The sequence below is a fragment of the Colletotrichum phormii genome (genome assembly GCF_030913505.1).
Source record: "Colletotrichum phormii strain CBS 102054 chromosome Unknown BDP81scaffold_5, whole genome shotgun sequence".
Lineage (NCBI taxonomy): Eukaryota > Fungi > Ascomycota > Sordariomycetes > Glomerellales > Glomerellaceae > Colletotrichum > Colletotrichum phormii.
In genome coordinates, this window is record NW_026851447.1 from 1,274,660 (window position 1) to 1,296,896 (window position 22,237).

At 54.1% G+C, this 22,237-nt stretch overlaps 7 protein-coding genes across 7 annotated transcripts; 3 read left to right on the forward strand and 4 right to left on the reverse strand.

The window, feature by feature from the left end:
• Nucleotides 1-90: 90 nt before the first annotated feature.
• Nucleotides 91-1,116, reverse strand: BDP81DRAFT_313543 (RmlC-like cupin domain-containing protein; the record flags this gene model as incomplete). The annotated part of the gene is made up of 2 exons (XM_060583901.1): nucleotides 91-872; nucleotides 990-1,116. 2 exons carry the CDS (start codon nucleotides 1,114-1,116, stop codon nucleotides 91-93), a joined length of 909 nt encoding a protein of 302 aa, XP_060448228.1.
• Nucleotides 1,117-2,737: 1,621 nt separating this feature from the next.
• On the reverse strand, nucleotides 2,738-3,348 carry BDP81DRAFT_447278 (uncharacterized protein; the record flags this gene model as incomplete). Its single annotated transcript, XM_060592164.1, has 2 exons — nucleotides 2,738-3,229; nucleotides 3,298-3,348. 2 exons carry the CDS (start codon nucleotides 3,346-3,348, stop codon nucleotides 2,738-2,740), a joined length of 543 nt encoding a protein of 180 aa, XP_060448229.1.
• A 1,207-nt stretch (nucleotides 3,349-4,555) lies between these two features.
• Nucleotides 4,556-4,899, reverse strand: BDP81DRAFT_180556 (uncharacterized protein). The gene has a single exon (XM_060582276.1). It carries the CDS (start codon nucleotides 4,866-4,868, stop codon nucleotides 4,671-4,673), a length of 198 nt encoding a protein of 65 aa, XP_060448230.1. The 5' UTR covers nucleotides 4,869-4,899; the 3' UTR covers nucleotides 4,556-4,670.
• A 6,458-nt stretch (nucleotides 4,900-11,357) lies between these two features.
• On the reverse strand, nucleotides 11,358-12,550 carry BDP81DRAFT_180622 (uncharacterized protein). The gene has a single exon (XM_060582277.1). The coding sequence runs from the start codon at nucleotides 12,131-12,133 to the stop codon at nucleotides 11,519-11,521; it is 615 nt and encodes a 204-aa protein (XP_060448231.1). The 5' UTR covers nucleotides 12,134-12,550; the 3' UTR covers nucleotides 11,358-11,518.
• A 3,077-nt stretch (nucleotides 12,551-15,627) lies between these two features.
• On the forward strand, nucleotides 15,628-18,411 carry BDP81DRAFT_391706 (DENN domain-containing protein; the record flags this gene model as incomplete). Its single annotated transcript, XM_060587578.1, has 2 exons — nucleotides 15,628-16,017; nucleotides 16,075-18,411. 2 exons carry the CDS (start codon nucleotides 15,628-15,630, stop codon nucleotides 18,409-18,411), a joined length of 2,727 nt encoding a protein of 908 aa, XP_060448232.1.
• Nucleotides 18,412-19,621: 1,210 nt separating this feature from the next.
• On the forward strand, nucleotides 19,622-20,041 carry BDP81DRAFT_421535 (uncharacterized protein). Its single transcript, XM_060589920.1, has one exon. It carries the CDS (start codon nucleotides 19,658-19,660, stop codon nucleotides 20,030-20,032), a length of 375 nt encoding a protein of 124 aa, XP_060448233.1. The 5' UTR covers nucleotides 19,622-19,657; the 3' UTR covers nucleotides 20,033-20,041.
• A 138-nt stretch (nucleotides 20,042-20,179) lies between these two features.
• Nucleotides 20,180-21,939, forward strand: BDP81DRAFT_180668 (uncharacterized protein). The gene has a single exon (XM_060582278.1). It carries the CDS (start codon nucleotides 20,299-20,301, stop codon nucleotides 21,814-21,816), a length of 1,518 nt encoding a protein of 505 aa, XP_060448234.1. The 5' UTR covers nucleotides 20,180-20,298; the 3' UTR covers nucleotides 21,817-21,939.
• Nucleotides 21,940-22,237: the final 298 nt, after the last annotated feature.

Here is a 22,237-nt window from a genome sequence, read left to right on the forward strand (position 1 = left end):
AAGAAAATGCCCCTCCGCTCAATGCCCAAAGATGAAAATACATAATGCTCTAAACTACAGATCAAATAGAAAGCGCAGGATCCCGTCGTCTTATTCAATCATAGACTTTCCAATCTCACTCTGCCAGCCCTCGGCCCTCTCAAACCCATTGGAGTGAGTCTGGTAGTCCATCAGGGCCTGATATACCTCGGCCTTGGAACTCAGAACAAAGGGACCGTACTGCACGACCTCCTGGTCAAGAGGTGTCCCGGCAATGAGGACGAACCTTGCATCCTTGTCCGCGCCGGCATCGACCTCAACGTTGACAATCTCGCCTTCCTCCTCAAACACGACGTTGTGGAACTCGTCCACGACCCTCTTCTGCGTCCCCTCGCCAAAGATGGCCTGCCCCTCAAGCGTGTACGCAAAGGCATTCCACCCCTTGGGCACCGGCTGCGCGATCCGCCCGCCGGGCTTGATCTGGACATCCAAGATCCACACGGGCGTGTACGCCAGATCCCGCACCGAGTCGACCCCGTGGCTCTGGCCCGAGATGACCTTGACGTGGACTTTGCCGCCGTCGACGTCGACGGTGGGGATCTCCTTGGCTCGCAGATCGCGGTACCGCGGCTCGCAGGCCTTGAGGTGCTTGGGCAGGTCGACCCACAGCTGCAGACCGACGTTGGCGCTGCCGTCCGGGTTCTGCTTGGGCATCTCGGCGTGCATGATGCCGCGGCCGGCCGTCATGAATTGCAGATCGCCGGCCTCGATGGTACCCTTGTTGCCGGCAAAGTCCTCGTGGTCGACGCCGCCGTGGAGGAGATAGGTGATTGTCTCCTGGCCGCGGTGGGGGTGGTCCGGGAAGCCCGAGCCGGGGGCGATGCGGAAGTGGTCTTGTAATCTCGTGTTAGCAAAGCTTGGACTTTACTGCGTATCCGTAGGCAGGCTCGACATGAAGAAAAGTGAGCGGGCCTTTGGGGGGGGGGGGGGGGGGGGTAAGGATAACTCACCAAGCATCAAAAATGGTGAAAAGTTCTTGAGTTGAGGGGTGCCGATGGAGCGGCGAACGCGAGCACCAGCGCCCTCGGCCTGTTCAACGGCCAAGAAGACCTTGCGGATTGCGCGAGGGACAGACATGTCGGTGGCATACAGGTGATCGTCTACTTGTGGTTCTTGCTGCTGCTGCGAAGACTTGGCTTCAAAGTCGAATACGCTTCCGTTCTGAATATTGCTCAGAGAGTTGAAGAAGCTCGTTGCGGTCGCGAATGCTACACCCACTATGTATTCTCGAAAAGTTGCAATCGATGCGATTCCAATGATGATGGATAGCCAAAGTGAGAGGGACTTCATTGATGAGGGGCGGCAACCAGGGATGATATTTGTACGTGAATCGCTTCTCAACAGGTTTTGGTATGAGAGTGAGAAGAAGAAGTGTAAATATTCTAGAAGGGAGAAGATGAATCTATTTGATCAAGGACCTAGAGATACGTTGCCTCTCTCCACATTGCAAATACCACTCTAGCCTTAAGAAAAGTGCGGCAATGTGCCCAGCAATAGCATCGTGAGGAATCGTCTTATGCACTTCTCTGGTAAGCAATGGCGCATTAGTCAAATTTACATCAGCAATGGAAAAGCAGGTCTCTCAGTCTCGCGGCGCGAGCTTTGCCCACCCTCTCTGCCGGGGTCCATGCCGCTAAGCACCTAAGGTAGGCAAGGCAGCGCAGGTGGGCAGGTACGAAGGTACACACTCTCAGCGTCTCGCCTAGGTAGCTGGGGGCATTTTACGTCAGCTATTAAACACTCAGGGACGTGGGGGGGACCTTAAGGAACGCTAAACTTGCTAAGGTCGGGTCGGGAGGCTGCAAACAGTTTGTTTGCTTGGTAACTTGCCGGCTAGTGATGTAAGCTCGCGGCCAATCACCGTGACCAATGACACCATGCAAGAGCCGCCAATCGGCAGCCAGCAACCTTCCCCAGTCGCTCTCTCTCCTCCCCAGGTCTCTCAGCGGCTTGATCTGATGTTGAGCGCAACTTATTGCTCCAGACTGTCCTCACAAATATCAGAATGGAATATAGAGTTTGCCTCACTCTGGGGTTGACTGCCCCAACTCCACCCGGTAGCTTTTGCGTCTACTTACCTATACTCGGACTCATGCCTGTGCGAGTGAACTCCTGCTGCTCAGCCTCTTGGTCTCACGCGGTGCTACGTCACATGCAACGGTAAGCTTGGCTAGGAAACACAGAGTGTCTATTAAAGATTTTGATTCCTAAGAAAAATCCGATACCAACTCCAGCTCCAGCACAAGTTCAACCTTTCGAAAAAGATCAACGTCCGCCGAAAGTCAAGTCGTCGTAACCGTGCCCATCAACCTTGAGGGAGTATCGGGCGCCTTGGCGGGCGCCATCAGCCCCGGAGGGAATAGCCCCAGTCCGATTGGCCTCCGGAAATGAAGGGCCGGAGCGGCGCGCTAGATGCCTCTCTCTACACACTCCCCGTATCTCTCTTCCTCCCTCGTACACCACTGGTTGGAACAGACAAAGGAGAAATCAACGTAGCACACAAAAACAGTACATGAAAAGCTCTTTATCCGAGGTATAGATTCCGTTCCTTGCTGTATGTCGTAGAAGCGTTCGCCATCATGACTACGGCCATAGAACCTGGAATTGGTTCAAGAATGCCGCCGAGGGAGGGAAGGGTATATGAAATGGAGGGGGGAGGTAGAACATCAGCGAGCTGTACAGTTACGAGCCATTGCGCTTAGTTGTTGACCTTCTCGTTGACGACCTCCTTGGCCTCTTCCTTCTTGTAGTGGATGACGTCGCCAACCCAGACAATGAGTTCGCTGGTGGTGATAAGGGCGGTTCCGATAAGAGCCTTGCCGTAAGCAACAACGTTCTCGCTGCCAACCTTCTTCTGCTGCTGGCTGAACGTCTTCAAGACGTGATCCTTGGCCTCGAAGCCAGTGCGGATAGGCAGGGCAATGATGCCCTTGGCGCCGGCGTAGAGCTCCTCGGTAGGCTTCTTGACGACGGGGAAGCGCTCGTCAACCTTGGTCAGGGCCTGGTCGCCAAGGTTGTCTGCCTTTTCGGCGTAAGGGCGCAGGTATCCCCAAGGACGAGCGAAGTAGGGGAGCAGAGGCTCGGCGAAGGTCTTGTAGGCAGAGTCGCTGTAGACCAGGGACTTCTTGCCGACAGGGTGGTTTCTGAAGGTAACGACACCGTCATGTACTACGGGGTAGTCCAGGAAGTGCTATCATGGACGGTTAGTTGGAGGTTCCGATAAGAGTCAAAGTACGGTTGCATTCATTGATAACGCACCTGAAGAGCAGCCGAGGGCACGCTCGGGAGGTCACCGTTGACTTGGGCCATTTTGGGCATTTAGTAGATTGGCGGGGGTTGCGTGGGAAAGTTGAGGTTGTTGATCCGTCGAAGCGTGAAGCCCGGCGAATTCTGGTTGAGAGTTGGAGGTGGGTTTGCTGCGGAGCAAGCTCGTGCGCGCAGGGGAGAGCTTGCAGGTGAGGAAAGCTGCGAGTGAGGTCCCGGAGCAAGGTCTCGTAGTGGATATGGAGGATTTACTGAAGGATTCAATATCAGAACAGGTCACGTCCAGATCAGAGCTGCAAAAGCTGGGAAAGTGAAGCGAATCGAGGTGTTTGTTGGACGGAAGAGTTGGGAGAATAGGAAGACGGGAAGGGTTTGGTTGTTGGAGAGGGAAGAATCAAGAGCAAGACGTATTGGAGGGAGGGAAAGGTAGTAGGTAAGGCAAAGCTAAAAGGGAGGGAGACAAGACGAGACACATGAGAGAGGCGTGGAAGGAGGAGAGGGCCAGAAAGGGGAGAAGGAGGGAGACTCACAGATAGCAGCAGAGGGGTGTCGGATGGCAAGACTGAGAGGAAGCTGGTTGGATGGAGGAGAGCGGCTGGAACGGAGAAGAGCGTGTACAGATGGGTGGTGACGAGGTTGACGCCACAGACGGGAATGGACTGAAATGAAAGTATTTATCTACGTCTTGGTCGAGACGAACAGACACGAAAGAGAGGTGAGAGCGAGAGCATGAGCATGAGAGCCCACCTCATCACCCACGTCTTGTTGTTGTACGGGGCTGGCCTAACGATGTTGCCTGAACCCCTTAGGATGCGAGACTAGATTGATTAGCATGTGCTTGAGACATTCACAGGTCGAATGCGAGGAAAGGGACGCCCAGGAATGCCGTGGTGGCGGGTCCGGCCCAAGTATCCCTACCAACGAGGTACATGCGCCACATGCCAGTGGGATGTCGTCTTTTTTTCTTCTTTTTTTCCTGTTGGTCCTTCTTGCTGCTCTGTTGCTGGTCCTCGTGCTTTCTTGAGTGCTCTCCTCTCTACGCATCCACTGCTGCAATTCTGAATTGGTATCGCTCTTCCCTGCTCTGAAGTCAAGTACTTGATGCTGCTGCTGCTTTTGAGAGAGAAGAAAAATCATATTTCTCTGCCTGCTGGATAATGTCGTAGAAGGTTAATGATAATTGGCAAGGTCAAGTACCTAGATAGATGTTCATGAGGTAACTGCTCAAGCCACATGCAATAGCACCTTGCACTGCTGACGGCAGCTTCTAAAAGCACCTATCCCTGTCCGTCCCGCCCGTGGGCAGTAAAACCCGCAGGGCAGGTGCGTGTGTGCAAGCACCTCACATTGTCGCATTGGTCGTTTAGCTATCTCTCCTTGGACGGAACAGCTTCGGCGGCAAACCCAGCGATAGGAAGAATAATTAAGGTAAGAGCATTATCAAGGTAGGACGGGCAAGTACATTTGGTAAGGCGACCGACAGTTCTGTAGGTAGTATCGAACTTGTCTGTAGCTGTAGGTAGCAAGCAGCAGCAGGAGCAATGGCTTGCATGCGTCCCTATCATGACCCCCCGGCTCCTGACATGTGAAAGTGGTACACGAACTCTCGCCCCGCCATATCGTGTCAAAGTGGAATGCTGGAAGGGACGGAGAGAGTTAAAAAAAGAAGAACAAAAGAGGGTCTCGGCCGTGACGACTGGGCAGGGAATTTTTTAATTCTCTCTCGTCAAGAGTCAGCAGATATCACATTAAACATATGATCCGTATCCATACTCCGTACTCCGCGATGGAATAGAGGTCCTTTTTTTTTTTCTTTCTGAGGGCTCCAAGCAGAGGCATGTGGTCCAGCAACAGAGACGAAACGGATGGTGAGGCCAAGGTGAGGAGGAGGAGGGGATAAGCTCCCACACTCGAGCAGTCGCAGCCGCGTTCCTGAGATGCCCAAGTACTGTGTGTCCTGCGAATTGTTGGCCAATTCGGTTGCGTCTGGATCAGACCATTGCAGTCCTCCAACGAATGCACGGAGTCGCCCCCCTCCCCTCCCATCCGTCCCATTCCCTCCGGCACGGAAGACATACGCGAACGCACGGCGCTTTCCTGCATGCCGTGGACGGACCTTGGGACCCGTCATTATGTCATCATGAGAGTTGATGGTGCAAGCAGCAAGTCAGCAGCAAGAAGGAAGCACGGAAGCTCTACCGGTATGTACTTACATAGGTAGATGGCACACCGAAGGGAAAGGGAGGAGAGGAAAGAAGCGCCCGGTCAACAAGTCGCTGCTCAACACGTATGCGTGCCTTATCTGACAGTTTGCCGGAGCACCCGCTGATATGTGTCCCAGCGGACGGGTTACTTCCACCCACCACACACTCTTAGGTTCTGTGGTTCTCTCCACTGGTGTCCAGTCTATGTGTGAGTTGCTGGATGATGGATGAGATGAGGCGCTCTGAATGACATCTGCCTCAAGCTGTCATGCATTCAGTCACTCATTTCTGCAGGAGTAGTGGCTCTTTTGGAAGATGATCTTTGCCAAACCATTGGGGTTCCCCTTTTCCTCCTCTCAATACCTACAGCATCTTGTCTCCTTAACTTTTCTCTGTCCAACCTCCCACATTGGTACTCAGATATCTCGCGTTCCCACTTCGTACTCCGTACGCATACACCATCTCGAGTGTCAAGGAGGGGCAAAAGACCCCCAAGCTCCTCCCGCAACCCAATAGCCATGCCACCACCCTTGCTTATCGCTTCACATCCCCCAAACATTATCACGGGGAGATCCCAAGCCAACGACTGGCGCTGGTCCTGCACGACCACGCCCTAGGTCCAAATAGCGGGATACAGCAAGCCAAATTGGAGGACGAGCTTCACACTTTCTTCACCTTTTGGTGCTCTTATTGCTCCTCTACTCATCAAAATCCACTCCATCGCGTACCGACTAGCCCAAGGTACCTGACCTAGGCGGCCTTGTGGCATACGCTTGGATGTGATGCTACGCGGTCCGGTCTTCAGCCCACTCGAGCTTGCGTGAGGTGGACCGTGGGATGGTGAGGGGGCCTCTGCGCCCCCGATCTTGCATTCCGTTGCCTGTGAAGCTCCTCGTCCTGGCGCTGTTTCCTCTTTTGTTGGCCGCCTTCGTAATGCTGGATGACGCCGTCGCTTGACCCCCCAGAAATTAGATATATCTTGACCCGTGACGCGCCAGTCATCCTTTTCAGTCTCCATCTCTCTTCGTGAAGCTATGGCCTCTTGATGAGCACAGGAGCTATCCGTCCTAATCACTCGACCCGCCAGCACAAATTCGCCTCCTCGGGCTCGGACTGTGGCCTCCACCTTACTAGGTACGCTGCCGCGGCTCTCATCGTCGACGACGCCGCCTTCGTCCAGCTCGACCGGGTGAACAGTCAATGGCACCTCGGGAGCCAAGCATTGGAGGGGACGACATGAACCCACCTACCTGTACGCCGTCGCCACTTTCAAAAAAGGTCTCATCTCTCACCTGACTGGACATCAACGCGACGACCCGTTTTCTCGTCTTCCCATTGCAAGTAATACTCGGCCGTTTTCTGCTCCTATCCGTCAAAGATAAAACCTGGAAATCATCGGACAGTTTTGACGTGGTAGGGGAGAGGGAAGCAAACCACCCACCCCTGGCCCCTGATTGCGTTCCCTCGTTCCCCACCTGCACCAGCCACATGTGCCCACCTTCACATGTCAGGCAATGTCTCACCTACCTGCAGGGACAACCTCAAGGTTGAGAGCTCTTGCGTCCCATTCTGCATGCCAGTGAGAAGTGACGTGAAATACCTACAAGCACCTTTCTTCCTAAAGTGTCGGAAGCCGTGAATGCTAGAGGAACTGGTGAGAGGTCGGATGGCGCTGAGTTAAAAGTATCATTTGGCTTTCGTGCTCTGCTGTCATGGTGGCAATGCTCTTGCAACTCGTCATTCCGCGAGTCTGCGACAAACTCGTCATGGTCAGCGGGTGCGAACACGCTCAAGATTGAGTAAACGTCACGAGCTAATCATCCAGGAGAGACATGATATCAAAAGGTGTGCAAAGACGGGAGCCCTCCCCTCCCGTCCCATCCATCCCTTGCGAAAGCGAGTAGGTAGGCACACGTTTCCCTCTGTCGTGGATACGTGGTTGACGGGAGAAGGACGGGTTGGACGGGGTGTGGATGCCCCTGCATCCTGCGTGAGAACTCAGCATCTTGAAGTGTGCCATCCATCTCAGTTTGTTGGAAGGAACGCTTCCTTCTGCAGCGTAAGTGGGAAAAAGAAGGAAAAAAAGATCCAGTTCGCCACCTCACCCGATGGGAACGCGGCACTCCGCGACTCTTGGCTGGGCTCGTTGGCTTAGCTTTTCATAGCCGAGGGCCTTTTGACCGCTTCGGTTGATAGGAAAGTGCAAAGCTGCGGCGGGCCGATATCGTTGACCCCGACACTCGGGGTCTCGAGCCCCGGGAAAAGGGGGGCTGGTTCCGAGAACCCCGGCTCATGTGCGGATAACGGCCCCATAATATCTCCGCGTCTGGTCCGAGATGGCCGGGTATCGGAGGAGGGAAATCCGGTGTTGAGAATGCCCATGCCCGGGCGCTGGAATTGGGCTGGCCTCAGAAGTCGCTCTGCAACGCCGCTTCATTCGACATGATCTCAGCAGCGTATGTGAGCTACGGTTCACGGCCCTGTAGAAGATGGTATGAATCGAAGGACGGCGAGATGGTATGTCCAAGGGCGCTGGACCTGAAGAACGTTTCGACTAATCTCTTATTTGAGAAGAGCGACCTCGAAGTTTCGAGAGTTGCGTTTGACGCTGAGGAAAAACGTGTTTTTGTTGATGAATCGGTTCTTAGAGGTGGCTTGTCGGGTTGGCTTTTTTGACAAAAATTTCTTGACAAAGAAAGGAGAGGCACCACGAAGTAGGTGGCCTCATCAAGCGTTCGTAAGCTTCGTAAGCTTCACTAGCAAAAGCCTTTGAACCAGAAGCTTGATCCAACTTGTGCCGCTACACATGCAATCCTCTATCGATGTCCGCTAGTGACGACAGGAAGTGGAATCGAAAACGGCTTTGCCCGAAAAACAAGGGAACAAGTCCCCCGTCTCCGAGAATAACTCGACGATGCGAAACGTCGTTTTCTCGGTTTTTCGTTGTTTCGAAACATGGGACTAGATCTTTTGCCCAGGCCCAGCACGTGGTGACTCGCCATCACCACGGAGTGGCCGTGGCTAGCACCGATGCCGTAGCCCCGTCGTTGAGCTTTCACCAGACGGGCATGGCAGACCCGCCCGCTTGAGCAACCGCCCAGCCTTGGAATAGCATCACGCCGTCCTCCCGGCCCACGAGTCTCGCCCCCATTTCGATCGCGCGGCTCGTGAGGCCAGAGAAAACCGGTTACCAGGCCTCGTGGAAACTCGCAGACAAGGGCACATTTTCGGTATCCTGCGGAGACAATATCTATGCTCCTGCGGTAGCCCGTTTGGTCGCAGATGCCGCGTCCTCTCGGGACCTTGCTGGTGTATGGCGGATCGATTTTATATCGTCAACTTCGACACTCAAGCCAGCGGAGGCCCTTGCGTTAAAATGCGAAGCGTAGTTGGGCCTTGACCGGGGATTCCGATATTGGAGATCACCCGCAATGGAGAAGGCCAAGAATCCGCTCGGGCGTCAGAGCCTCAGAGACGACGCATAAGGTACTCGGCCGAGGATGACGGAACGGTACTCGAACGAAGGAAGGCGCTCCGTCGAAGAAACGAACCAGGTTTCTTGGGGCTACTGGCGGCAGTCAATATTGATTTCCATCCATCTCAGGACGGACTCGTCGCACGGTCCGTTCAGGAGACACGAAATGCTGACCTTGGCTGTCAATGTTTATGTAAACCACCTCTGTCATCTCTCTCAATAAATGACGGCTCATACTCTCGAGGGACAGTGCGTCGAGACCTCATTTATCATGGGCTGAGGTTATTTCGTATTGAGCGATTGGCAAGGCTCTGGCACAGCGTCCGTCTGTCCGTGCTGCCGGGGCCACCGGGAAGGGCGTGACCGTTGAGAGAAGTCTCATTGTGATGAAATCCTTATACGTACTCGAGGGATTCGACCTAAAGATGAAATTGCGCAGACGGGAGCATGGCATACCACGCTGCCTACCGCTGACTACGTCGCAGTCACATTTCAGGATCAAGGCATTGTTTGGCCTTGAACTCTGAGGTCATTGGCAACTAGTATCACCTTCATTCTGTTTCACCGCGTTTGGGCCTTTTTCTCCTTTCTTTTTCTTCCTTTTTTCTCGTTTTGACGAAGTGACGGCTCACTCGGGTAGGTACGTACCGACAAGACCAGGGTTTCTCATCAACAACGGTGATGGAGCCAGGGATACGGATGGAGACTTTGACCCAATACCACTTTCACGGTCAGTGTTTGCAGCCTGCAGGAGGACTGAGTGGATTTAGGTATGTACATACGCTGTTTGCCCCCATGCGGACTTTGGACCAAAGAGATCGAAACCAGCCTCAGATAGATAGAAGACGGGGATCGCCCGAGAGCCCGCTGTCGAACATTCAACGAGATGGGGGGACCTGGGACTGCGTTGCTGTCGACGAACGGGGCGTTGCTGTAACTGGCCCTCTGTGAATCAGTGTGGTGCGTATGTAGGAGATACGACAGCGATCAGGGCCTCGGGACTCGTGCTCAGATCGCGACAAGGTCCAGGTCAGTTCGTCAGTGGAACGCGCAGCTGACAAGTGTAAATTGATCCATAGCTGGGCGGCACCAACAATGCAAGGAAGAAGCCAGGGTCACCAGAAGTGGAAAAGAAAGAGGAGTGAAAGGTTTCTTCCTCGAGGAAGCCCACGATCATTTCCCCCCTTCTTTGGACGTTCTCCCAGCCTCCGGGGCTGTGAACAATAAAGTCCCCGCCGTATAGCTAGGCAAAGTCGGAGCAACGTGGAACTGGGCCTGTGTCCGGCCCGTGGGGGACCATTGTTCGGGTTACAGATCCACGGCTTGCGTTTTGTGCGGACCATTAATACAGCTGGCCAGCTCTTAATACGGACGAGATATCCAAAGTCGCTGTGTGCTCCGGCCCCGGGGAGGGCTCGCCAGCGTCACCCAGACTGCCAGATTCTCCCGGTATCCAGAGTGGCGGGTCAAAGCGCCCTGATGGATGTGACGCTTTTCAGACATCTGCGGTAGTGCAAATCGGGCCGCGTCTGCTGTAGATGACAGGCGGAGTTCGTGGATTCAGCAAAATGGGACGGGCTTATTCAAACGATGATGCGTATGGCTGGCTTTGGTGGATATGCGGGCATCTCCAGTTCCAGTCCACGGGACGCAGATTGACGTGCTGTGGTTTTTTTTTTTTTTTTTTTTTTTTTTTTTTGGAATTGAAGGAGCAGGTTTCACTATATCTGGTGCATTCAGATAAGTAAGCATACATCAATGGGTTCGAGGAAGCAAACCGCACTCGCCAACAGACAGCAGTGCCCCTGCGAGGCTGCGATCACTTGGTAAATTGGCACATACTAGTCTTTTTTAGTCCATCTTTTTGGAGGGGATCTCACGGATATTTGCGGTCCATCAAACACCTTGTTTAAATAGAGTGAGCAGCTCCCACTTTCGCAAAGATTGGATGACATTTGTTGAAGAGGCCCATCCGTTAGCGCGGCTGGCGCTTCGTTGATGTCCGGCGACAGAGTGTACGGATAGTTTGCACTTTGCACTGACAGTCCGATGCCAAGCACGAACAGCTTTGCCTCCACCAGTCGAAAGCTATAGATCGCCGTTCTTGCACACCAACCTGGCATCGGGCTGGGTCGCGGGGCTTTCGGCGTGTTCTGCTTCTTCTGCCCTGTGTCGTGATCCATTTCCTGTGGCTTCCAGTCGTCCCGCAACCCGGTTCAGTTGATTTGAGATGTTTTTTTTCTCCGTCGTGGAACCAAGGAAGCCCCTGATAGAAGATGCAAAGCTGCCGCGGATGAATCGCGTCGCGCAAGATACTGAACGGAGACTTGGTGTCATGGAACCAAAGTCCCGCCCCGGCAGGCCGCCCACTTCAGCCCCCGGGGCCTAGCGTTGATGCCCATGGCCATGATTTGCTCGCACTACGGAGTACACACAGTACGCCTGCTAAGGCCCGATGGCTCGCAGCTGGCTGATGGGCGTAGCGCGTGTGCTAGATTTTGTGTGACGGCTATCGCTAACACAGTATTGGAAAATGTCAGCATCCTAATATCAAGGTACCGCGTCCTGGGGGCACAGGTAGCCTGCAGCACTCAGTGCAGCAGCCCACACGGATCTGTCCCCTCGTCAAACACACAAGCCTCTCTGGTTGTGTGGGATGTGCTGCAGGTGCGTCGATCCGGGTTTGTTGGTCGTGGACACCCTTCAGCCAACCAGTCGAGGAGCGACCAGGAGCTGTCGAGTTAGGTATCCTGTAGGATGTCCCAGACTCCAGGGACCCGTGCAAGGAGAGCGTGTCTTTGAGGGGATCAGAGATGGGGCTCGAGCGCTTCGGCAGATGATCTTTCTTGAGCTTGAATTCGTCATCTATCTGGAGAAGGCCCCTAGAAGGTTGCATTTTGTGCGCGTTATTTTGCAGGATGGCTGGCACGCCGCACGGCTGGCTGGAACAGTGGAAAGTTGGTTGGCAGTGCACGTTGAGGGTAACTTGGGTTCTCACGCCCGCTCGGATGCCTTTTCCCTCGGTGATTTGCGGTTGCGATAGAGTGCCATCGAAAGTGCTACATGGAGACGGATCAAAAGTCGTGATTCGTTGTTGCGGCACATGGCACATAGTGACATGGACCTTCGTATCGGAAGGTCTGCCCAGCATGCTATGCGTGGAATTGCATAATCGTGTCGAGCTGATGTTTAATGATCTCCCTGGTCAAAGAGCAGGCAGATCAGCAGAGTGCTATTCCGTCTAAACTTTTGAGGCGTTCCTACCATTCAAAAAAAAATTACCGTATCGCCGGTCCGTCCACCATGCACAGCACGCAGCACACCCCATTCGTTCGCCAGGTATTGAAAGAGTATTCGTACTCCGTAGGCGGCGCGCCGGAGTACAGACGAAGGCGAGAGTGGGCGCGTCCCAAGAGCCTAGAGGGGCGAGACGTGAAGGGTTTGGCGGACGGTAAGACGATGCAAGCACCTGGAGGCTGGCAGGAAGCTTTAGACCGGGGACGACATTCGTGACCCAAAGCAGATAGCTGTCATCGTTTTAGGCCCAATAAACCAGGGAACTGGTGTAATCGCCAATCATTCCGTGGAAGTGTGTGGTGAGGAAGAGGCGATAGAATTTCCAAACGAGACTGGCCAATTTCTTTCGAGAGCAGTCGGTACTGAGCGGCGTCAGCTGTGACTGCCATTGGCTGTGGACCGTTAGTCTCCACCACAGAAAGGTGGAGATGCAATATTAGGGGAACGACCAGGAAGGTCCAGATTTTGCAGGGGTCGTTCTGGATTCGACCGGGGGGCTCCTCCGTCATCCACTTCTTCTTTGGAAGGAGAGGCCCGTGCGTGTGATGGGACCTGATGGGAACATTTCAACGTGCAGCAGAAGACTGTCAGAATTTTTTTTTTTTTACGATCACCAGTCATCGAGGGGATTGGGGCAAGCCGCGAACACAAAAGGCTGGAAGGAAAAAAACCAGACGGAGAGGAATTGAAGCCGCTAACACGCCGCCGCATGATGCTAGTATTCCACAAGTGTACGCTAGTTCCTCACATTTTTGCGGGCTCCCACGAGTCGACTTGTATCTCTGGAGGAGTCAAGGACGGGAGTCTACCTACCTTAGGTCAGTGACTACTGCCGCTACAACTGCAAGTGCTGCTCAGAGGCTTGACGGCTTGCAATCCCCGGAGCCAACGGCAAAGGCAGAGAACAAAGACACGACTCGACGGCTCTCCAACTGGTGTCGAGTGTCGAGTGCAAAAGGGTCTTTGCTTCTGCCGATTGGGCTGAACTTGTAAAGCGACTGATTCAAACCGACCATCGGATCGTTTTGAGGGGCTTACTTGCTGCACGAATTGCAGTATTAGTTTGAAATTCGGGGTCCTTTGCTCGTGCCGCGGTGTACTTTTCAGACAATGTTGATGTATCTGTACCAAGTACACCTAAGGAAGGTAGTACTGCCCGAAGCGGCTTTGTTTCGTTTTGTCTTTTATTGCCTTCCTTTAACCGCTTGTTCCAACGGTCCTTCTGTCTGAGATGGATAACGCTTGGCTCGTTGGGGGTTGGTTGGCTGGTGCTGACGGGATGGGTTCGTCCTGCTTTCCCCTGTTCCAGCTGCCATGTGTCCCATCTCGCATCCTTATTCCGAGGGCATTGATAAGTTTTCAGTGTAAATCGGGATTTGGAAGCCGGATAAGCTATTGGAAGCTCTAACTGAACTCGCTTGGCTTTTGCCGATCGACTGCTTCGTTCCCTGAAACGCGGCGCATGGCGGAGCTGGGAATGTCTCAGTAAACAAAGGAACAGAGAGAAAGGAAGATAAACGGTTTCCACCTCAGGGTCCTCTTGTTGTCTGAAGTTTTGAACTGACCATTAGCTCGGGCAAATAACGATCTCACTTTTCATCCTTAATCGACCTTGATCTAGGTACTCCGCATAGCTAGCTGTATGCAGTATCTGGAGGCAAGATACGGATAGTGCGAGTGCGAGTGAGGCGTGCCAGGTAGTGCTGTCCAATTCCAAACACAAGGAGCCCAAGGTGCTGTACGGAAGAGTATCATGCCATGGCCTCCCGCCCGAGATGCAACAGCAGCAATTGCAAGAGTCAAACCCCCGGAACAGTCCCCATTTCGATGGCCACGGCGCCATGAAGCGACTCCAACTTGACGAGCCGTGAAGCTGCCGTCTCCATATGGCGCGCAGTTGGCGTGCCCATCATAATGCCCCTCTTGTTCCCAAGGTCAGCAGTAGCAACCCTCAGTACGAAGTAAGGTAGTTAGGTAGCGGTACTTGATGTGTACCTTGCAGATATCAAGTTGGAGCCTTCCATGAAAGTTGAGCAGATGGTGTGGCCTGTCCGCGTGTTCCTGAATCCCACCTCGTCCCCTGTCGAACAGTGGTACCGCAACACTGCGCTGCATGCCCCCTTGCACACCCGTCCTCTGCCCCATCTGTGTCCCGCCCTTACCTGCGAACGGCTCTTCTCCGTGCTTCCTCCCCTCACAGTGCTCCCTCATCACCCCTTCCCTTCTAGTGTACCTGCTGCGTAGCTGTGTGCTCAGGTCCTGGCTGGCTGGCTGGCACTACCTACCTAGTACATTAGGTAAGGTACTGCTCCCTTTCCTTGCTGAGGTGGTGCCCCCGTGGTTTTTACTCGTCCAAATCTGCGGTTGGTTGTATCAAGCTACCTATGGAGTAAGGTACGGATACCTACCTGCCCTGCTTTGCCTGCCTCGAGATGCGCTAAGAATACCGGCCAAGGTACATCATTGGAACCTGCATCCAGGAACAAGACTACTGCGTACGCTGCTGCACGTTGGCTGCAGACCTTAATTCCCTGTCCCCCGGTCTGTTAGGTTGCTCTCAAAGTCGCTGCATCTCTTGGCCTGTGTTTCTGTCGCCGCCCCTGTCTCTGCTCGTTTCTTCTCTTCTCTGCTCCGTAAGGTATAGGTACTCCGTACGCACACACGGCCACACAGTTTGTAGGTACTCTGACCTGCCGTTGCTGCTCCTGCTCGACCGTACACTTCTCTTTCCAGCTTCGCGTCGGGTGCTTGGTCCCCCTTTCGCTTCATCTTAGCTCGCCCGCCAGTGGCACACCCTCGTTTTCTCGCCATCTGCCTCTTGTTTCTCCCACACACCCTCTCTTTCTCTACCCTTCCTTCTCCTCCACGTCCTCCTATCCAAACACCCCCCCTGGACAGCACTCTCCCCTTTTACCTCAGCTGGAACTGCCTCTTCTGGTCTCGTCTCCGATTTCTTCCCCTTCCTCCCTCCCTCTTTTCTTGTTTCTTCTCTCCCCCACCTGTCACCGAACAGTCAGTCAATCAAGCAACCAGTCTGTGCTAGAGCCTCACAACTCTCGCTCAACCAGACCAGACAATTCAAGTTGCTCCTCGACCCTCCTTCGAATGGCGTCCTTTTGAGCAACTCTCTCGACCGACGACTCCTTGACGAGAGCTTGCTCTCTGGATAGCTTCCTTGCCGTCTTTTGATTATTCGTATCAAACTAGGCCCTTTTCCTTCGACACGCTGGTCAGCTCGTGTGTGGCCCGGATCATCAATCACCTCGTCACCTTCTCCTTCGCTCTCACGTCCACCTATAAAACTTCAACATAACTTTTCTTTCTTAACGACGACTAATCACTGACGAAATGGCGCCTTCGCTGAACGCACATTCGTCCTTCACCCGGCCTCGGACCGGCGACCGCGATGGTCGACCTACCACCCGTGATCAAGTAGACAACAACCTCATTATTCCGAGCCGCACTTCCTCCCTTCACTCGCGCATCACCCAGCCGATCCCCTCGACCTTGAACGCAAAGCCCCAGCAGCGCACCCCGAAGACGCTTACTCACGCCTACATGGTATGCGGTGTTGGCAGAGAACCTTCGCAATGGGTCAAGGCCCCTGCTCCTGCACAGGGCAAGATTGGCCACATGAAGGGCGCTGTTGGTCAATTCTGGCTGCCCGAGATTCTTGGAAGCAGTCCAAGGTTGGAACAAGACAACGAGATTGCCAGGTCGTTGCACGCTGCCATGCGGGTTAGTGGCTGTTTGCCATCCGTTTTGTCTAGAGTTTGAGTGGCTGACTTGTTATAGGCTTGCTTTCCCCACGACGTTGAGATTTGCACCGGCCGCAGCCAGCCCCACTGCGTCCATCATGCCTTCGTTCTGCAGCAAGACTCGTCTCATACCTTGTACGGAATCTGCCTCCGTGTGTGGTCGCGAGCCGATGAGAAGAGGGCCGAGACAATTCGCGATCTGCGTAAAAGGACCGAGCCAGACTACTACGACAACCCGGATGAGACGTATTGGATTCCCTACTGCTTGTCGTTCCTGTCTCGGTACCCGCTGTACAACCTTCTTGGAGACTACTTGCGAGGCATGTGGATCCACTGGAACAAGGCTACCAACCTGTTCCACGCCGAGGAGGTCTCACGCATTCTCAGTTTCCCGGCTCCTAGACTCAACGACCTGGTTCGCATCGACATGAAGGATTATGCCCTTTGCTACCAATTCCCCTCGTCGCCTACTGGCTTCCAGAACTTTGCCATGTGGCCGTTGTTCTGCTGCTTGTCCATCCCCAACATTGTTGGTGTCGTTGAGGCTGCTATCTCGCCAACCCGCCGCATCATCTTTGTCAGTCACTACCCGGCCATGCTCACCATGGCTGCGGAGACTGTCAGATACTGCGTTCGCGTCTACGAATGGAGTGGTCTTTATGTACCGGTAGTGCATGCTCGCCATGCCAAGGACTTGGTTCAGGAGCCCGGTCCGTACATCCTCGGTGTCACGGCCGAGTGCCGCTCTTTGTTCACCGCGCCAACGGACGCTCTGGTCGTGGATCTTGACCGCAACTTCGTTCTTACTTCCAGCCCCCCGACTGCACTCAACCCTAGCCAGCGCAACAAGTTCGTCACTCGCCTTACACAGTCTCTCAACGGAGATGTCACTCCCTCCGGCGTCCCACCTCATCTCCGCTCCGCTTACGGCGGTGGCAAGCTCGTTCCCGCCGGCCAGATCATTGTCATGCGTGGAGAAGTCGAGTCTATCCAAGATCCCGAATGGTGGAACCAAGACACCGTTATGGCTGTCATGGACCATGTCTGCGAGAAGATGGGCCGCAACACTGGCATTAAGGCTGTCTTCGGTGGCTCCGTCAAGAAGCCCCTAATGACCAAGGTCTCGATGAGACATCTCAATGAGATTGTTCGCGAGAGAAACCAGTACTCTCGTGATGCTCTCGAGGCTTGGCAGGACTTCATCAACCTGAAGGGCCGTATGGATACCGAGCTCAACAAGGTTACGAAGCGCAACAACTATCTCAACGAGGAGCTCGAGAGCTGGAAGCAGCAGTTCCTCAAGTTCCAGGCATTTGCTGAGCAGCTCACCAAGGAGACCCAGGATCTCAAGGCCAAGATCGAAACTCACAAGAGGGAGAACAGACGCCTTGCGGGTCTCATTGATCAGCAGAAGGACGACAATGGTCGTCTCAACGTACGTCTCGGCGCTACTGAGAAGCAGCGTGACGATGCTCTGGAAGCTCTGGTTCTCCAACAGGAGATTGCCGAGGAGCTCGAGCGTGAGCGTAAGCGCAACAAGAAGGAGCTTGCTGCTCTTCAGCACACCAACGTCACCATTCTCAGACAGCGTGACGAGGCCCGTCGCGTTGTGCTGCACCTGCGCAGCCTTATTGGTGGACAGAGCCACCACATGGAGCACCTGGTTCAGTCTCTGACCAAGCCCGACGACTTGGCGCATGAGATCGAGGAGGGCTTCGAGCCAGAGATGGGCGAGGATGGCATTACTCCCAGAGAAGCCGACGTCAACCAGGCCCGCCTCCTCTCCGCTGCCGCCGAGGCAAACAAGAGGCTCTCTACCTCGAGCTTCAAGGATGTGGCCGACCGCCACCTCAAGGACAAGACTGATGCCATCGCGCACATCATTAGAAACATTGCCGAACAATGCCAGGCCGCAGTTGAGGGCCTGCAGTTGGCCCAGGATGCCGACTTCGACGAGCGCTCTGCCAGCGCAGCCCGCCTCCGCGCTCAGCGCCGTCGCAGCAACCTCTCCGCCACCCACAGCGATGACGGTCACGAGACCCAGTCAAACGCGACGTCCGACATGGGCGAAGATAGCCTTCTTCACCCTGCTTCTGGCCGGATATCCAGCATCCCCCCTACCCCAGACCTGGTCCCCAACCGGAGCAGCACAGCGATGTCCTTCGCTTCCAGTGCTGCGACTCCCGAGCGCTCAAGTCAGCAGTACATGATCCACCAGGACATTCCTACTAAGATTGTTGAGGACGATGAGGACTTCGAGGAGAATCGCAGCGAGTCGGAGACGATGCCCCAGCAGACTGTCGGCAAGCACACTGACAGCCTCATTCACCGTCCGTCTGGAGCGCGCATCAGCGCTCTTGGCGGCACCCGCTAAAGAACTATCGCTGGCGGTTTCGATATAATCCATTTGGAGTAACAAGCGACTAGAGAGGATTTCTTTTCCCCCCTCTTTGGTCGATGGGGAGGACGATTCACCGACATTGTGCATACATCTTTTTGCCTGATACCTTTTTGCACTTGTGGTCGTGGACAAAATCTTGTTGTGTCCGGCGTTTGCAATTTTCTTATTTCTGTTTTTCTTCAAGAGACTAATTAATGTCTTACCCCTTTTTTTTTTTTTCTGCCTGGGATAATTGAACAGGGCTCGCTGGTGTCCGGATTGGACGTTGTCACGATTTTTATATCATTTGTATCTCACAAGGGTGGAGCTTCCTGCTTAGTTCAGTTCATGTCCCTCCTTATCTAGTACCCACAATCCGAATCCAGTGAGAGTTGAAGGAAACTACCGTTTCAAACACGAATATGTGTGTGCCGTGACCGTACTATCAATCGTCCCAAAGGTTCACCTCGCCCTGGGAGCCAACATTCATCAAGTCTCGATTCCATGGTTGCAGAGTGTAGATATTTCCTTGAGCTGAAGGGCATGACAGCGGTATTTGAACTCGAATACTGTTGCAGTCTCAAAGGAGAGTGTCTATCCCCCTCACCATGCTAAAGTCCAAGTCTGTCACGAGTTATGGCACGCAGCAATGGGCATATGAAGTGTGGTAAAAGTGGCTTGTATTAACCCAAATAGAATCGAGCAAGGAAAGGTGCTATATAGGAACAAATCAGAGAATCACGTGATAACGCACGTGATGAGCTGATTACAGAGTGCTGATGCTATTCCTATTTCGTGACAAAGTCCTAGTCTATAGGTGAACCTCTAAGATATACGTTCCCTTGCACATCATTAGAGGGTCTACCTAGCACGCCTCAATCCAGCGCCTTCGCTACGCTAGGTAGTACTGCGAGCATCCATGTTATACCAGTTGGGTGTGAAAACACAGAAGGTATTGAAAAGAATGGCTCATATGTCACATTGAAGTGCTCATAAGACTAGTTCGACGTCATAGTCACACACATTACCTTCGTAGATGTTGAGGCAGTACGGATGTACTTGCCCCGAAGATATCAAAAAACATGCACAACCGGAGCGACGTCCTCTTCAGTTTCCGAAGACTTTGAGGATAACCCCTGTAAGCGTTGAGTACCTTCTACTCACTTAGGTTGCTCCCGTGTACAGCACACACGATGTTTGGACTAGACGGAGAGGCTCCTTTTACTTCTTCTTCAATCTCATGCAACGGGCAACATTATTCATCGCTATAGGGGGCATGACCCTCATCCTCTCCATGAATTCACATTCATTTCCTTTTCTAGGTAATACATGTCTTCCTTTATGGCTGAGTCTTCGGACTTCGGTACTAAAAGTTGCTCTGCTAGTCCTTCGCAGAGTGGGCTCGACTCCAAGGACGATCCTCCGGTATAACTATTACGCTGCTCATGGAGCGGGCTTCAACATGGTAAAGAATAGCTTCAATGATGCAATGATCTATATCATAGGGATCTTACGATCATCAGTCTTTCATTTTGCCCGTTGCAGGCTGGCCAGGCTTGGATTCAATGAGGTTCAATGCAGCGGTGCCGGAAGATGTATTTCGCCGGCAATGTGACGTCCAGTCTACCTTGGGTGGATCCAGACCCTCCAACACCGATAAGGTAGCGATAACAGAAAAAGTTCCCAGGTCCCGTCGTCTGTATCCGTACCTGAATTCAGTTCAAGGTCCCATCACCATCCCCAGCATTGCAAACCTGTAACAATCATTCCAGCCAGGAATTAGGCTCAAAATATACTCTCTACCGTACCAATTCAATTTCCTGATTTCATTGTATCCTATTATTGTTGTCCAAAAAGCCAACCACGTACACGAAAGCGGCCATGGCCGACCCCCTCCTCACAAGCCTCTGCGCAATCTGCCACATCGAGCCTCCCAAATACAAGTGCCCGCGCTGCACCCTCCAGACCTGCTCCCTGACCTGCACGAAGCGCCACAAGTCCTGGTCCCAATGCAGCGGCATCCGCGACGCGACGGCCTACGTCCCGCCCTCCAAGCTCAAGACCGCCGCGGGCGTAGACCACGACTTCAACTTCCTCTCGGGCATCGAGCGCGCCGTCCAGCGCTCCGAAAAGGAGATTGTCGAAGAGCGGCACCTCTTGAAGCCCGAGGACCTGAGGCCGGTCGAGGTGCGCAGCGTGCAGTGGAAGACGGGCCGCGATGGGCGCAAGAAGAGGGTCATGGTCACCGAGGTCCTGAGGGGAGACAACGGCGGCGGCCCGGGGGGCGCGCGGTACGAGGCGCTCTCGAGCATACCCTTCAAGAAGAGGCTGGCGACGTTTGGAATCCTGCTGAAGCGTGCGCCGGTGGGCATGGCCAGACAGAGGGAGAACGGGACCAACTTCAGCAAAGCCTCTGCTAGGATCAACTGGCAAGTGGAGTGGCTGCTCGTTCCATCCGCGGACAATACAAAAACACCGCAATCACAACAGCAGGAGAGCGAAGGGGATGCCAATACGACCGCAACGAAGAGGATACTAGCCAAGACGCTCGACGACGTGCCACTCTACAAGGCCTTCGTCGCGGGCCAGAAGTCGTTCAACGACGAGCAGGCCAGGAAGGAACAGCAACGCCAGCAGCCACAAGACGACGACGACGAGGTCCAGGAAGCCAACACCACCCACACCGGTGGCACTGGCCGAAACAAGAAGCGCCGCAAAACCCAACACAAACCGGGCCAGTCCCTCGCCACAGCCCAAGACACGGAGACGGGCGCCTGGCACCCCGGCCGGTTCTTCATGCAGTCCTCTCCGCGTGGCACCTGGATCTCCCACACCGGCGTCCAACCCTTCACGGGCACAACGGAGGAGGAAGAGGCGCAGAAGAGCAGGTACACGTTCTACGTCGCGGGCACGACCTCGGCGGCGACGGCAGCAACAGGCAAGACGATCGTCCACCCCGTAGAGGCGACGACGCTCCTCGGCGAAGCCCTGCGCGACCTCACGGTCCCCGAGTTTCCTACACTCTACGTCGTCGAAGCTGGCGCGGCCCTACCGGCGACGTTGCTCCCGGAACCGAAGCCAATGCACCTCGCCCCTAAACGGAAACACGAGAGCAACGGCAGGAAGGCAGGCGGCGGAGGCGGCAAGGCCAAGAGACCTCGCAAGAACCTGGAGGATGGTGAGCTGCCGAGTGACGGGGACGACAGTGATGGTGATCTTGCCGACGCCGACGTTGATAGGTTCGCGGCTGCTGTAGACCAGATCATCGCCGAACAAAGTCTGGGTGAGGAAGACGATGACGGCACGACGAGCAGCTCTGGGTCGGATTCGGAAAGCGACGAAGTGGTCAGCGCCAGCCTCGCTGCCAAGTTGGCATTGTTGAAGAATAGACCGATGTGAGATAAGATTGGCCTTTGTACAATACCACCTTATATAGAAGATCATGATACCCTCGAGGCCCTGCATACAGCCTTTGTACATTATAACGGTCAACACAGAAACAAGACTTGCGTGATCGTCTACTACTCTTCCCATGGCACAAATGCAAAGCTCCAAGAAAACATGACAGCCATCAGTATGTTCGGATATCGGGTGCTCAGACGCGGTGGGCCGCGAGGTGGACATTTCATAAACATCAAGTCACCACATGGCAAGGCAAGATCAACATCATGGGGCGTCGCGTCACAAGTGGACAGGTACATCAGAATGGTGGAAAATTTCGTTGCTACTTTTGGACAGACGTTGCCCCCAACTACCTCACCACCACCATTTTACGGCCAAATGCCTACGATGTGCCTATGATGGCCACCAAAACCACATT